Here is a 14,239-nt window from a genome sequence, read left to right as displayed (position 1 = left end):
GGAGGGGAGAGGGACGGTGACCTTTCATTCAGAAAAATAAAGCGTGATGTGACGTTCCTCACGTCAAGAGTCCTGGGGCCAGGTGCCACCACACTGCTTGGGAGAGTGACCCAGCCGAGCGGGCCATCCTCATTCAGCACAGCGGACCCTCAAGGGGAAGCCCACCCCCGCTCCATGTTGAGGAGAGCTCAGCGGGCGGGGGTGCCCGGCTCCGGGCTCCCAGCCCGACAGTCATCTCACCACCAGCTCGCCCCACTCCTGAAGGGTCCCCCCACCTCACCACAGACCACAGGCACCTTTCTCCCCCTCTCTGCTCTTCAGGGGAGGCTTCCAGACCCCCAGCTTCTCTGAGTACCTGCTTTCTTTTCCCCTCTGCATTTGTCTGCAACACCTTCTCTTCTCTGCCCTGTGTTCTCATGCCTTCTGGAGGCTGGCTGGAGGCCTGCCTCCCCAGAGACTTGCGTGCACTCAGCCCTTTGCAGCCACACCACACTCTCAGCAGGTGCCATCCACAGAATGACTTTTCAGAGAGAACATTCGGGAGGGCTCAGGGGGTGCCAGGAGGCGCCGGGCAGGAAATCTCTTCCAATCTGCTTTCGGAACTAGCTTAGTTTTCTCACCGCCCTTGCAAAGGGGTATAAATTTCAAGTTGTTCGTAGCTTTTCACTGAGTCAAAATGCTCATACTTTCTGCAAACAGAAAAAACACTTCCCCTGGGAGCGGGCCCGGGGAACTTATCTGGGTAGTCGAGCTGAGGAAGTCCCTGCCTGCCACCTGCCTGGCTGGGCTCTGGGTGTTCTTCTGAGAGGCTCAGATGCCTGGGGAACTCTCCCTTGCTGTCAGGAGCAGGTCAGGGAAGCACTCTGCTAAGGAGCTGGGATGGCCTACTAGAGGGAGGGTCACGGGCAGTGGGACAGGGAGAGTCGCCAGAATGATGAACTCTCCCCCAGGCAAGGAAGGATGGACCACTGCTGGGTGTCCAAAGGTCTGAGCTCCCTGAGTGTCTCAGGGAAGGGACGCCCTCCACCACGCCCTCAGCTGTGACGGACAGCAACCCACTCTCCTTTGCTTAAACAAGCAAGAAATCGTGGGCCCACATAACTTGGAAGTCCAAGGGTCTGGCCTCAGGGGTGACTGGATCCAGGCGATGCCAGCATGTCTAGGCTCTGCCTCCCTCCACCTCTCCCCCTGCTCGCCTCTGGGCTGCCTTCCTTCCCAGGCGCGCTCCCCGAATAGTCTGGGTAGCTTTTCATAGTTCTTGGCATGACGGACACACTAGGGGAGATGTCACGGTAGGCCCTGATTTGCTCCACAGAGGCAACGTCCCTCAGTACGGTGGCAACGGGCAGGAGGCGTGCACCCGGACTGGATCACCTGGGCCACCCACCCAACCACAGGGTGGAGGCAGGTGGTCCTGTGACTAACGCCCCATCAGAACCCCCTGGAAGGTGCAGGGGAGAGAACAAGGCCAGTGCTTGGAGCAGGGGACACCCAAGTGGCCTGTGGCCTCAGGCAGTTAGCTTCCCTGAGACAGGGTGGACGCGACCAGAACAGCTGATTCTGGAGACCCAGACGCTCCCACATTCCCGTTTCTGGTGCCACAAAAGCTAGGAGGTCCTTTTGAATCCCATGGAGGAGAGGAAGCCCCCCAGAAAGCTATCATCCTGTGTCCCCAGTCAGGCAGCGGGGGCCCCGAGCAGAGGAGAACGAGAACGCAAGCATCTCATTTTCCGGGAGTCGGAGCCCACACCTCCCCGGGGACCCCGCAGGACTGAGGACAGTGAAGGCTCTACCTTTCCTCATCCCACCAAAGCCAGGTGAGGCCTATCCGGACACTCGCGAGCTCTGTCTCGGGTGCGGTGGCCACACGCCTGGGAGAGGGGGCTGCACGGGGCAGATTCTGAGGAACCAAGGAGCCTGCTGCCGGTGGTGGCACAGGCAACAGTGGCCCTGAGGCTCAGGCCTCGCTCCTGCCCAGGGAGTGCCCTCTGGGGACAGCCAGGCACCAAAGGTCCTGCCTCAGCCACTGCCTCCCCTCTGGGTCTCCTTCAAATTCCCCCAGCCCTGAGTTTGAGAAAGCCTTTGGGCAGGGCTGTGAGCCTGAGTGGCTGGCTATCTGCTGTCCAGCTGGAGGTGTGGGCACCCTGGCGACCAGCTTCAAGTAGGGAGAGTGTGCCGTGGCAGCTCTCGAGAACTTGGCTCTTCGGCATCTCCCTCCCCTAGTTACTTCCCACGAGGCGCTAACAGGAAGGCCCTCGAGGCTTCTAAGGGCAGTGGCTTCCTCAAATTGTCTACCTCCAGCCCTGGCCTCAGGCTCAGGGCCACCTGCCCCTCTCTCCAGGAGACCGTGCATGTCCCACACAGCCTTCCTCCTTTGTCGCCCCCTGGCCTGGTACAGCTAGTACAAAGGCACACGTGCGCAGACGGGAGGCTCTCGCAAATACCTTTGATCATCTCCTGATGGAAGAGAGGGCAGGACGGAACTGGGAGGCAGCTCCACAAGCTTCAGTCCCAAGGTGGGCCGGGGACAGTGCTAATGGGTCTGAGGGCAGAGGCTGTGCCGAGGCGCGTGGCTACCCGCCCCTGCCACCCCCACCCCCCATGCCCTCATCCTCCTCCCTCAGAATCTCTCCACTGACAACCACCAAAGGCACTTAGGCAGCTCGCACCCCACCTGCCAGCCCCCACTCCCAAAGGCAAACAGCCACATGAACCCCCCTGCCCCTGCCTTTTTTCTAGGCCATCAGCATCCCAGGAGGCTAAGGCCTGGCAGGTGGCCTCCCGTCCTCAGCACTGAGCTGTGTCTGAGCTACTTGGGAGCCTGACTCCACCCAATACTTGACGTGACCCCAGACCAGAGGCTCCAGTGGTTAGGGCCTGGGGGTCCTTCCCTCCTTCCTGCTCAGCTGGTCCTGTTAAGCGGGGGGGAGAATAAGGAGCCTTCAAAAGCCCACATGCAGGCCAAGTCAAGGACAGGCAGCTTCTGAAGTTTAGAAGGGGCGTGCGGAAACCAGAACAATCGTGGGAAGGGGCTGGGTCAGCAGGAGCAGGAGCCGCTATTCCCAGCCCCCACAGTCATCAGGTGAGGTCCTTGCAGCTATGGGCTCCCTGCTGCAGAAATGACACCCCTTGTCTGGGAGAATGGGATCTCAATTCCACACCAGTCACGCCGGATCACAGCTCAGGCGTCCCGCCTCCCCTGTGGAGCCCGTGTCCCCCATGGGTCTCTGCTTCCTGCTGGCCTAGGCAGCCAAGAGGAGGGGCCAGAAGCCCCGGCCCTTGTTCACTGCAGCTTCCTCTCCTGAACCCCTGCAGCCCTCGGTGCAGGAGATCGACGCAGCCCGCCACAGGCTGCGGTAAGGGCTACGGCTCTGCTCCCTGTGGACGTGAGGCAAGCACAGACCCAGACCATTGTCCCAGCACTGCGGCAGATGTAGGCCGCTCAGGGGCAGGGGCCATTTACCAGAAGCCCAGAAAAAAGGTAGCTGCTGCCTGTCTGTCTGAATAAAGAGCTTGGAATGTTTACAGGCTTGATCACACAAGGAGCTAGAAACTAAAGGCCTGCGGCTCAGGAAAAGGAGCGATGCTTCTGACCAGAAGGATCCCAAGATTGGCTGAAGCCTCACACCCCAGTCTCTTCTAAGCCCCACTCACTGAGCCCCTCTGTGCCTGCACCTGGCGAGAAGCCCCTGGCAGGATGCTCCCGCAAAGGGACAGACGCTACGATTGCTAGGTCACAAAAAGACAGCCCATTCTGCCCGACCCTCGCACCCAGCTGGCCCAGCACAGCACACAGCCCAGACACGCTTGCTCAACAGTGGCCCTGCTGGGAAGAGGCCTCGCCACGCAGCTGCACATCCTGGATGAGCTGACGTTGGGTGGGTGCCACACTGCCTCTGACCGCCACAGCCTGTTCTCTGAGGAAATTCCGAAGAGCAATGGAGGGAGGGGGGCAAGAGTCTGGGGCTCAGAGGGCGCAACCCCAGGACGTAGGAGAGCAACCGGCCAGGGGTGACGCGGCCCCGATGGACAGTCCAAGTCACCCCAGCTCCGTGGAGGTCTGTCTGCACAGAGAGAGGTGCTACACAAGTCCGCTACTCTGACCCAGGAAACGATTTATTGTGCAAAGCCCACACAGGCTCCAGGCCCGGGCCGAGTCCGAAGCTCTAGCTGGGCCCTGGCTCTGGGCCTGTTCTGTGGTCCCCACCCTGGCCAGTGTCTGCTGTGGAGTGTACGGGTGTCCGTGAGCGTGCCCATGTGTGAAGAGGGCCTCCTTGGGTCATGGGCGCTCGGGCGTTGTGGCATCCCAGCCCGAAGTCAGGTCCCCATCTGCTCAGGCTTAGGGACCACACTGGTCCACACAGTCCTTCCCGCTGCGGAACACGTGATAGATGCTGGTGGGAGGGAACATGGCGACAGCACCGAGCAGGGAGCCCACCTGGATGGCCACACCAGCTGCCAGCAATGCCGGCCGGCCGCCACCATGCAGCAGGGAGCTGGCGGCCACCTTCACGTACGAGAACACGCCCAAACACAGCACCCAAGACAGCACCTGGGAGGGTGGACACGGCAGCAGGCTGAGCAGGAGATGCTCGCTGCTCTGAGGCAAACCCCCTCCCCACTGCCACCCTCTCTGCTTCAGTGTCCCAGTACTTACCACGAGGACCACTCCTGCGGAGGTGCCCACCAGGGGTGGGCAAGGACTCAGGACTGCCAGCGCCATCAGATAGGCCCCAAAGAGCATGCCCAGCACGGAGAGACCTCCCAGCCCTGCCAGAGACCTGCAGGGGCGGAGCGGAAACTCAGGGCTGGCTGCACCACGGCCCAGCCCCTATCCTTCAACGCCACCCTAAGCGGCCTGGGCATCCACGTGTACCTGCACAGGACGCCCATGGCCAGGAAGCAGGCGAGGGGGTTGGCAGCACTGCCCAGCACCACCGCCAAGTGGTAGGCCAGGCGCCCATAGGGCAAGCAGGAAAAACTCTGCACGGCAGGCAGCACGCCATTGGTCAGTGCGTTGGTGACGGCCAGCAGGCCCAGCAGGCAGGCTCTGTGCACGGGGAGCAGCCCGTGGGCCTCAGGGTCTGGGCTAGCAGTGGCGCCTGTTGCTTGGCTCGGTGACTCCCGCAGTGGCAAGGCCTCTTCCTCCTCCTCCTCCTCCTCCTCCTCCTCCACTCTGGGGGCTCTCACCTGCAGGTCAGACTCTGGACCTGCTGTGGGTACAGACGGTGGCGACGGCAACAGCAGCAGAAGACCCTGGAAGGCGGCAGCTGAAGTGACCAGAAGGGCGGTCAGCATCCAGAAAAAGGTGCTGGCAGGAAAACGCTCCGGGAAGTCGTGGGGGAGCCAGAGGGTGCCACTGTTGGGAGCTGGCAGACATTCAAGGTGGCCTACACCCTGCACTAAGGCCAGCACGCAGGGCAGCAGGGCACTGAGGCCCTGACCCAGGAAGAAAGAGCGCAGGAAGGGAGGTGGGAGGTGGCTCAGGAAGGGCAAGAAAGTGACGTTAGAGGCACAGCAGGCCAGTGCCAGCACCAAGGCCAGTGTTAGGAAGGCCACAGAGTGGAGCTGCCCTGCCACTGGGGCCACGTGGTGCCACAGTGGGGCCAGCAGGGCTGTGCCCACCACGCTCAGTGCCTGCACCACCTGGATGGGGGCCTGCTCGCTCTTGCCAGGGGCCAGCCGTCTCCACAGGGTCACCACCAGCAGACCCAGGTTCCCCAGCGCTACAAGCACAGAGAGATAGGATGGGAGGCTCCAACCTGCAGGGAAGGGAGATCACGTCAGGGGCTAGATGCTCAGGGACAAAGAGCAGCTGCCATCCACCTCACCTGGCACATGTCCCCCCACTTCCCTGCACACTCCCACTCACCCTCAGGAAGGTCTTTTACCACCACAGGCAGCTCCACCCAGATCCCGTTGATGGCCGCCCAAGAACCCATGCCAAAGAGGGCCACCAGCAGGTGGGTCAATACCAGACGGCCCAGCGGGGGTGCTGCCATTCAGCCCGAGGCTGGGTCCTTCCGAACAGGACAGGGTCACACAGCCTGCTCCTCTTTCCCCACCTAGGTCCAAACAAAAAACAAAAAACAAACAAACACAACGCTTCAGTTCTTCTGGGACCTCATGACTTCTTCCACCTTGAAAGTTAGTAGACCCGTATTCGGGATCACAGACCAGAAACGCAGAACTGGACTCTGAAGAGGACCAGACCGCCTAGACCAGGAAAACGGGAAGGTGCCCGGGGGTGGGGGCTGAGGTTGAGACGGGCCAAACATACCAAACAGCACGGCTAGGTGTGCGAGCAGAGAAGCAGAAAGCCTGCCCAAAGCGCCAACGGCCCCAGAGGAAGATGGGGAAAGAAAGACCCGATCTGCGGGTCTGAGTAGCCCAGACCACCACCACCCTCACTCCAAAACGGACACGACTCCGAGACAGAGACACCCATCAGGCGCCGCGCACACCTCCGCGGCTTCTGCGCCCAAATGGGAGACCGAGGCTTCAGCGAGACCCAGTACCGCAGGAGTCAAGACCCGCGCGGCGGGGAGGGGAGGGCCCGGCGCCGCCCCTCTCTGCATCAGGTGGGCAGCGAGGAGCCGGCCCGTGCGCAGGGGTGCGTGCGCCTCCTGATCCAGCACCTGCGCGCTCCCCGACCCGACAGCCAGTCGTCTCGCCACGCTACGAGGGCGCTGCCTCCGGCCCAGGATCGCAGCCTCGACCCAGAGCCGGTGGGACTGGGAAACGCTGCCCGGACGGAGCGAAAACTCCAACCCACCGTGCCAGGGACAAGGAAGCCGCGGGGGCCAGCCCCCGGCATGGCCTGTCGCCGGAAGCCCCGCCCCGGAAGTCAGTGCTGAGCCGACGCGGAGGGGATTGGCCCGGGGCCCAGGCCCCGCCTTTACGCGGGCACGCTGCGCCTCCGCCCGGCGGCCTCGCCTGTTCCGCCACAGGCCCCGCCCCATCCGCTCCCCTGGGGCGGCCCGGGAGTTTGACCGGTAGCTATGGCTCCCGGGGTGGCGCGGCGAGCTCGGCGGCGGCCCCCGCGCAGCGTACGGAGCGCACGGCCGGTCGGGGTGCGGGCTCGCTCGGCGGAGGACTGGTGGTGGGACCGGCTGGCGCCGAGCGGCTCCGGTTACCATCTGCTGCAGTCGGACAGCATGCTCCTGGTGCTGCCCGGCCCTGGGCCTGCCCGCACTCGCGTGCAGAGGCGTGCAGCCCGCCGCACTCAGCGGCCAGTGCCCCCAGCGTCCCGCGCCGCGGCGGTCAAGGCTAGGCCCAGACCTGCTCCGGTTTCGGAGCCGCAGCAGGGGCCCGACCCAGGCTGGGGCGACCGCATCCCCCTGGAAATCTTGCTGCAGATTTTCGGGCTGCTGGTGGCGTCCGATGGGCCCATGCCCTTCCTCGGCAGGTACCCCAGGCCCAACGAGCGCAGCAGCATGGCTCAGGCTGACCTCTTGGCCACCGAGCGGGTGGCTGAGGCGGGGGCCGAGGGCGAAGCCATCTGAGCGTTCACACACGCAGACGAGAGAGCACAGTCTCTCACGAGGTCCAGTTAGAGCCCCGAGGGCCTGTCTTTGTGCTGAGGTGTCTGCAGCGTTGTGAGAATAAAATGGGACAGGTTACTCCTCTTAGAAAACCCCACAGCGGCGGCTACGGAAAGGCCCAGCCCCTCAGCAGAGATTTTCTCCCAGGGCTGCACGCGTGTGCCGCCGCTGGCACGAAGCTGCCTCCCAGCCTGCGCTCTGGCACACCGTGACCCTGTCGCCCCCGTTGGCTGGCCGCCTCGCCAAGAGCGGAGCCAAGGCGGAGAAGAAGCTTCTCGCTTCTCTGGAATGGCTTATGCCCAATCGGTGAGACGTTCCCTCTTTTCTTTTATGCCCTCATTTCATCTCTGTGGCTTGTACAAAGCCCCAAGCCCCTTCGTGTTTCCACATACCAAAGTGATGGGTGGGGAGGACGCCAGCGGAGGGGCACCGTGGGAATACTACGCAGCTCTGCCTCTGCTGTCGGCCCAGGTTTTCACAGCTCCAGAGGCTGACCCTCATCCACTGGAAGTCCCAGGTACACCCTGTGTTGAAGGTGAGAGCTCTGGACTGCCCTCCGCACCAGTCATGACACTTTGGGGTTGCCCAGTACTTCCAGGGAGTGGGGCAGGCACATGGAGCCCAATGTTGCCCCGTGGGGAGGCCTGCCCGGTTCTCATTTCCTGTTGTTTGTTTCAGTAGAGAGGTGTTAGAAGTGGGAGCACCCATGTTGGCCTGGCATGGGCAGGAAGGAGATCATAGTTGAGTCACCAAAGAGGGTTTGATGTCAGCCACTGGTTTCTTTCCTTTGTGGACCACAGCTTGCCTTCCCCCCAATCTCTGCCGGTGCTCTGTCTTCCCCAGCTGGTTAGCGAGTCCTGTCCTCGGCTCACCTTCCTCAAGCTTTCTGATTGCCACGGTGTGACCCCTGATACGTTGGTCATGCTAGCCAAAGCCTGCCCCCAGCTCCACAGCCTGGATATACAGCACTCCATGGTGAGCCCTATGTCCCCAGGGGCCCTGAAGAAGCCTGGGCCGAGGTGACAGGTACCCATGTGCTGGGTTCCCAGGTGGAGTCTACAGCCGTGGTGAGCTTCTTGGAGGAGGCAGGGCCCCGAATGTGCAAGCTGTGGCTGACTTACAGCTCCCAGACGACAGCCATCTTGGGTGCGCTGCTGGTAGGTTGGTGGCAGGTAGGAGCAGAACCAGACGCTGCGCCAGGCCAGCCGGGCCGCTGACCCTGTGTTCTCTTCCACCTCTGTAGGGCGGCTGCTGCCCCCAGCTCCGGGTCCTGGAGGTGAGCACTGGCATCAACCGCAACAGCACTCCTCTCCAGCTGCCTGTCGAGGCCCTGCAGAAAGGCTGCCCCCAGCTGCAGGTACCCGACACCCCTCTTCTCCCACCTGCCACTCTCCCTCCCCACCTGCAGCCTAGGCCTTGCTCCAGGTGCTGCGGCTACTGAACTTGACGTGGCTGCCCAAGCCTTCCGGGCGAGTGGTGACTCCTGGCCCAGGCTTCCCCAGTCTTGAGGAGCTCTGCCTCGCCGGCTCCAGCTGCAACTTTGTAAGCAACGAAGCCCTGGGCCGCCTGCTCCACCATTCCCCCAACCTGCGCCTGCTGGATCTTCGCGGCTGTGCCCGCATCACACCTGGTGGCCTGCATGATCTGCCATGTCAAGGTCAGCTTTCTCTGGGCAGGAGGGGTGTGGGTACCCTTGCCCACCCCACAGCTCATGCCTGCTCTTCACCTCCAGACCTGGAGCAGCTTCACCTGGGTCTTTACGGCACGTCAGACAGGCTGACTCTAGCCAAAGAGGGCAGCCATCTGTTGACCCAGAAATGGTGCCACGCTCTGCGGGAACTGGACTTGAGTGGCCAGGGCTTCAGCGAGAAGGACCTGGAGCAGGCCTTGGCCGCCTTCTCAGTCACGCCTGGGGCCTCACACCCAGCCTTGTGCTCGCTCAACCTCAGGGGCACCCGGGTCACACCGAGCACAGTCAGGTCAGCCTCCCCTCCCTCGGTCCTTGCAATCAGTACAGCTTGCCTCCCTGACAAGCCTGGTTTGCAAGCTTCAGGGATCCAAAAGGGGAGCACATACGGACCAAGCCCCTGCTCAGGATTGACCTTAGGGATGCCAAGGGGGAACTGGGCTCGGGCCTCAGTGGCTGGGGGTGGCAAAGCCAGTTGTGGCATGGGCAGAGAGGGCTCCTTACCCGGGCCTAGCCCTGCCAGGGCCTGGGTCTTTTGGAGCCAGTGGCTCAACTCCCCATGGCCTGCCCTGCCCCACAGCTCTGTGATCAGCAGCTGCCCAGGCCTGCTGTACCTCAACCTGGAGTCCTGCCGCTGCCTTCCCCGGGGCCTGAAGCGGGCCTACCGAGGCCAGGAGGAAGTCCAGTGGTGCCTGGAGCAGCTGCTCACCAGCCCCCCTTCTTCCAGCTAGGCAGTTCCAGACCTCAGACCCTCGGGCAGCCTGCGGCGCCCTCCACCCTTTTCCAGTTGCGATGTTTGAACGTTTTGTTACAATAAAACATTTTTAGGAACTCTGTGTGGTCCTTGGGGTGTGGTTGAGAGGACAGGTACTGTGCCTGAGGAACCATTCAGGGCTAGGGCTGGGGGAGAGCTTGTGCCATGGGGGAGGGGTGGTCTGCCAGGGCTCCTGAGGCTGCGTGTGCTGGTGCCTTGCTGACTCGCTGCTGGGCTTGAGTCTTGGACTGGGTGTGTGTATCCTGTTCTCAGGGACACTGAGATATGTTTGTGCCTGTGGTTGTGCTTGAAGCTCTGCCTGGGCAGAAGTGGCAGTGGAAAGGGGGAGGCCCTACTCAGCCACGGGGTTCAGTGTGGGGCGCCTGCCTGCAGATACCTCTGCAGCTTAGGCCTGGGACATCCAGCCACCTTCCCTTCAGGTGAGGATTGTGAACCGGGCTGCTCAGGGGGCCGCTGGTGGTGTGGGGACTGGCGGGGAAGAGCACGCTCACTTCAGGGTGGGGCTCGAGGACTCCCGGCAGAAGGGACAGTCAACAGAACAGCCCCTTCTGGAACGCGCTGTGCAGAACTTCTAGAACCCGGGCTTCGCCCAGCCTACACCAGCCTACACCACCACCTGGTGTCTCTCTCCTCTTCTCTTTGTCTGAAAGCCGCTCCTTCCTGGACCGCAGCCCTGGAGCCTTTCTTCTCCCAGGTAGAAGTGCGACTGTGAGCCTCTGGGCGGTGCCAACCTCCTAGCAGCCCAGCTGACCCTCTGTGCCTACCCCAGACCCCCAAGGGCCGGGTTGGCGGCCTGCCCACCACCTCCGGCGGCAAGCGCTTCCAGCTCTGGGCCCTAGGACTGTTCTGCACCGAGCGCCACCTGGCCAAGCGCCTTAAGAACAACAGCTTCTACCCGTTCATCCAACAGCAGCCCAATGGTGCGCGCGGACCCGGAACCCGAGCAGGGCGGGTGCGGGAGCCGGGGGCCTAACGTCTGAACCTGGTGGCGGAAAATCCCGGGCGGGGTTGGCGGCGGAGGGGGCGGGCCTGGACCCGGGGTCTGCGTGGGGGCGGGGCCTGGAGTCGGAAGGGGCGGGGGCGGGGGCGGGGCCGAGCCCTGGGCTGGCGGCGACGCAGCTTGCTCGGGGCCGGCTGCTCCGGGCGGAGCTCCGGCGCCACCCCCGCCGGCTGCCAGAGGGGACCGGCTGTCTTCACGCACCGCCACCGCGCCGCCCCCAGTCTTCGTGCTTGAGTACTACCTGGACACGCTGTGGAAGGGGACACTGCTCTTCGTCGTCTGCCTCCTCCTCGTCAGCTTCGGCTTCGTGAGCCAGGTCTGAACTCCTGGGCCCGCCCCCCACGGCCTTCCTCCCGGGGGGCTGGACTCACCTCGCGGTGCCCCGCCCCCGAAACCCCGGGCTGCTCAGGTCCCTGTGGCTGCCGCAGGTGCAGAAGCAGGAGACTTGGGGCTTCCCCGCGTGCGGAGTGGTCGTCGGCCTGTGGCTCATGATTTCGTCTTTGCCGCGGCGCCGCCTGGTGCTGAACCACACGCGTGGCACGTACCACTTCTCCGTCCAGGGCCGCACCGTGTGCCAGGGCCCCATGCACCTAGTCTACGTGCGCCTGGCGCTCAGCTCCGACGGTGAAGCCCGGCGCGGCCACGGACGGTGGGCGGGGGGAAGGGTGTGCAAAGGAAACAGCTCCGGGAGTGTGGCGGGGCTGGCTAGACGGCCCACTGTCCCCCCGACCCCGCCACGGTCCTCAGAGCCACACACACACACACACACACACACGCGCCCCTTCTCCCCTCCCTCATCCCCCCCCCCCCAGCTCTCTCCCCACCGGAGCTGCTATCCCCTAGAGCCTCTGGCTGAGCCCCTTGCCCCTCTCCAGCTTATGGAAGGTGCTTCTTCCAGTTGGTTCTATGCGGCCACAAGCTGGAGCCGCTGGTGCTGGTGCAGCTGTCGGAGCGCTACGAGGTGGGTCTTGCCCCAGTCCACCCTGGGGCCCCTTCCCTCCTTGGTTCCACAGGAGGCCTGCCACTGCTGAGGGTCTTCAGATGGGGCCATTTCCCAGGCAGAGTGTGAATACCACGTGGTCCTTGGCCCAGACTTTAGTGCTGGCAGCTGGTGGAGAGGTGACAGGTCCTCTCGGTCCAGGTGAGAGCTCACCGCCACCCGTTCCCACAGCAAATGGAATACTTGGGCCGTCACATTGCCCGGAAACTCAACATCAATTACTTTGACTGCCTGGCCAAGTCGTACAGGCACGTGGTCCGTCACTGGCCGCTGGGGGCCACCTTCAGCCCCGGCATCGTGCAGCGCAAGACCGGCACTTATGGCCAACAGACCTTGCAGTCTGACCTGGACGTGTGATTCTGAAGGCAGGTGCCCCAGCGCTGCCCCTGCCCCTCAGGCGTACAGTCTCCCTTTCCCTGTGATTTCCCACCTTCACTGGACCTTAGTCTTCCCCTCAATAAAGCCACCTCTTGCTTCCAGGCAAGTGTTTCCTCTGCGGGGGGGGGGGGGGGGGGGGAGGGGGGGGAGGCACAGCTCGGGGGCCTCAGGGAGCAAACCTCGGAGTTTTGAGCTGGTTGAGGGTAACCGGAGGAGCAGGGTGAGTAATGAACAGCAGCGCCGCCAGGAATTTGGAGTCCTCACTGGACAGGTGTGGGACCCACGGCCTCCCTTGAGCAGCAACACTCACCTGGTCCTGTCCGGGCTCGGGAGTGCAGAACAGTGAGCAGCGTGCAGGGGTCAGAATTTGACTGGTCAGCCTGACTCGGTGCCTGGTCCCGTCAGCAGTGGGATGGAGCACAGCTACAGGTCCAGCCTTGTGCCCAGGGTACAGCTTGGCAGACGGCCCCCAGAGTTGCTGCTTCAGTGCTCCTAGGGAGTAAGCTGTGGAGCCCTAGACCAGAGCTCAAGCCTGCCGTGCGGTGCAGGCCCGTGTGTCCCTGGAGCTTGCCCCCCACACCTGCTGGAATACCAGTCCCATATGCCCTAATCCAGTGGGTGTTCCCACGTCCTGGGCACGGGGAGCTGCTGCGGGCGCAGAGAGGGCAGTAGGCCATCGGGGACCCAGCAGAAGTGGCAGCTGGCGCTGTCCGCGTGGCTCTCTTGGTCAGCATGTCCCCCTCAGCGCCATGCTGGTGACCCGAGTCTTTGGGCATCGTGTCAGTGAGTGTCACTGGAACCAGAACCTTCAGGCCCCATGTAAACTGAAAATGCGGAGCCCCTTGTTAAAAAGTTACTGGGGCGCCTGGTGGCTCAGTTGGTTAAGCATCGACTCTTGATTTTCCGCTCAGATCATGATCTCACAGTTCATGGGATTGAGCCCTGCGTTGGGCTCTGTGCTGGCAGTGCTGAGCCTGCTTGGGATTCTCTCTCTCTGTCTGTCTGCCTCTTTTCTCGTTCTCTCTCTCTCTCTCTCAAAATAAATAAGTTTTAAAAATAATTATTAAGAATTTCCAGAAGGAGACGCTAGAGTATCAAACCCAGTATGGGGGAGCCTGGCTGGCTAGTCAGTAGAGCATGTGACTCAGGTTCTCTGGGTTGTGAGTTCAAGCCCCACATTGGGGTAGAGTTTGCTTAATTAAAACAAACAAAACGACAACAACAAAACCCCGTATGGGCTGGGATTGGGGCCCTGTGTGACTGCCCAGGTCACACATGCTATGAAGCTGGCCCTCCCTGGAACCATGGCTCAGAGCCACTCACTGACCAACTCCTGATCCTCAAGCTGGCCAAACCCAGTGGGGCACCAGCATCCCTGCCTGTCCCCAGCAGGGTCCAGGGACTGCTGGAATTGCTTTAGGCAGTCCCGGGGAGCAATTGTTATTCATGGCACAAATGCAGGGTCCTCTTGCCCCTCTGAAGAGGGTCTAAGTTGTCTGCCTACAGACAGACAGAGTGCCCTGCTTTTACCAGGGGGACAGACTGGAGAGGGTGGACAGAGCTCAGCAGTGATGGGGTTGGGACAGGTTGGGGGACAATGTTATGCGGGAAGGTGACAAGTGTAGGCCATGGGACTAGCCTGACTGGGTGAGTGCCATGTGACTGAGCCAGACCTGGGGCGCCCAGGCTGCCTGTCAGTTTTGGGTGGGTTAGAAGGGCATGCCAGTCCCTTGGGCTCTGGGAGGCTGCTCAGATCTCTCAGCCTTCAGGTTGCGGACTCAGTTTCATCTAGGAAGGCAAAGTTCCCTCCCTCCTGGAGCTGACGATCATAAGAGGCACATCTATTGAGGAGCTA

The 14,239-nt window shown here is 62.5% G+C and overlaps 3 protein-coding genes across 7 annotated transcripts; 2 read left to right on the top strand and 1 right to left on the bottom strand.

The window, feature by feature from the left end:
- Nucleotides 1-4,095: 4,095 nt before the first annotated feature.
- On the bottom strand, nucleotides 4,096-6,833 carry SLC52A2 (solute carrier family 52 member 2). Of its 4 annotated transcripts, none has more exons than XM_047073845.1 (5): nucleotides 6,776-6,833; nucleotides 5,873-6,065; nucleotides 4,877-5,762; nucleotides 4,658-4,781; nucleotides 4,096-4,577 (listed from the first exon to the last, which is right to left on the bottom strand). In XM_047073845.1, the coding sequence occupies exons 2-5, from the start codon at nucleotides 6,000-6,002 to the stop codon at nucleotides 4,167-4,169; spliced, it is 1,551 nt and encodes a 516-aa protein (XP_046929801.1). In that variant the 5' UTR covers nucleotides 6,003-6,065; nucleotides 6,776-6,833; the 3' UTR covers nucleotides 4,096-4,166. The 4 variants fall into 4 exon arrangements, with proteins under 4 accessions (XP_046929801.1, XP_046929798.1, XP_046929800.1 ...); XM_047073842.1 differs by lacking the exon at nucleotides 6,776-6,833 and adding an exon at nucleotides 6,465-6,769; XM_047073844.1 differs by lacking the exon at nucleotides 6,776-6,833 and adding an exon at nucleotides 6,639-6,769.
- A 152-nt stretch (nucleotides 6,834-6,985) lies between these two features.
- FBXL6 (F-box and leucine rich repeat protein 6) lies at nucleotides 6,986-10,062 on the top strand. 2 transcript variants are annotated; one of them, XM_047074341.1, is made up of 9 exons: nucleotides 6,986-7,408; nucleotides 7,692-7,850; nucleotides 8,016-8,079; nucleotides 8,388-8,519; nucleotides 8,594-8,701; nucleotides 8,788-8,901; nucleotides 8,970-9,201; nucleotides 9,277-9,523; nucleotides 9,812-10,062. In XM_047074341.1, exons 1-9 carry the CDS (start codon nucleotides 7,002-7,004, stop codon nucleotides 9,960-9,962), a joined length of 1,614 nt encoding a protein of 537 aa, XP_046930297.1. In that variant the 5' UTR covers nucleotides 6,986-7,001; the 3' UTR covers nucleotides 9,963-10,062. The 2 variants fall into 2 exon arrangements, with proteins under 2 accessions (XP_046930297.1, XP_046930296.1); XM_047074340.1 differs by having other exon boundaries at nucleotides 8,970-9,523.
- Nucleotides 10,063-10,150: 88 nt separating this feature from the next.
- Nucleotides 10,151-12,480, top strand: TMEM249 (transmembrane protein 249). Its single transcript, XM_047073886.1, has 8 exons — nucleotides 10,151-10,164; nucleotides 10,259-10,425; nucleotides 10,657-10,700; nucleotides 10,776-10,926; nucleotides 11,228-11,322; nucleotides 11,435-11,630; nucleotides 11,882-11,967; nucleotides 12,178-12,480. The coding sequence occupies exons 1-8, from the start codon at nucleotides 10,151-10,153 to the stop codon at nucleotides 12,361-12,363; spliced, it is 939 nt and encodes a 312-aa protein (XP_046929842.1). The 3' UTR covers nucleotides 12,364-12,480.
- Nucleotides 12,481-14,239: the final 1,759 nt, after the last annotated feature.

The sequence above is a fragment of the Lynx rufus genome, unplaced genomic scaffold (genome assembly GCF_022079265.1).
Source record: "Lynx rufus isolate CCGP_SWC_20201006 ecotype Redwood Valley unplaced genomic scaffold, mLynRuf1.p SCAF_12, whole genome shotgun sequence".
Taxonomy (NCBI): Eukaryota; Metazoa; Chordata; class Mammalia; order Carnivora; family Felidae; genus Lynx; species Lynx rufus.
The sequence above is the reverse complement of the archived record's forward strand: the minus strand, read 5'-3'. Positions and strand labels throughout refer to the sequence as shown.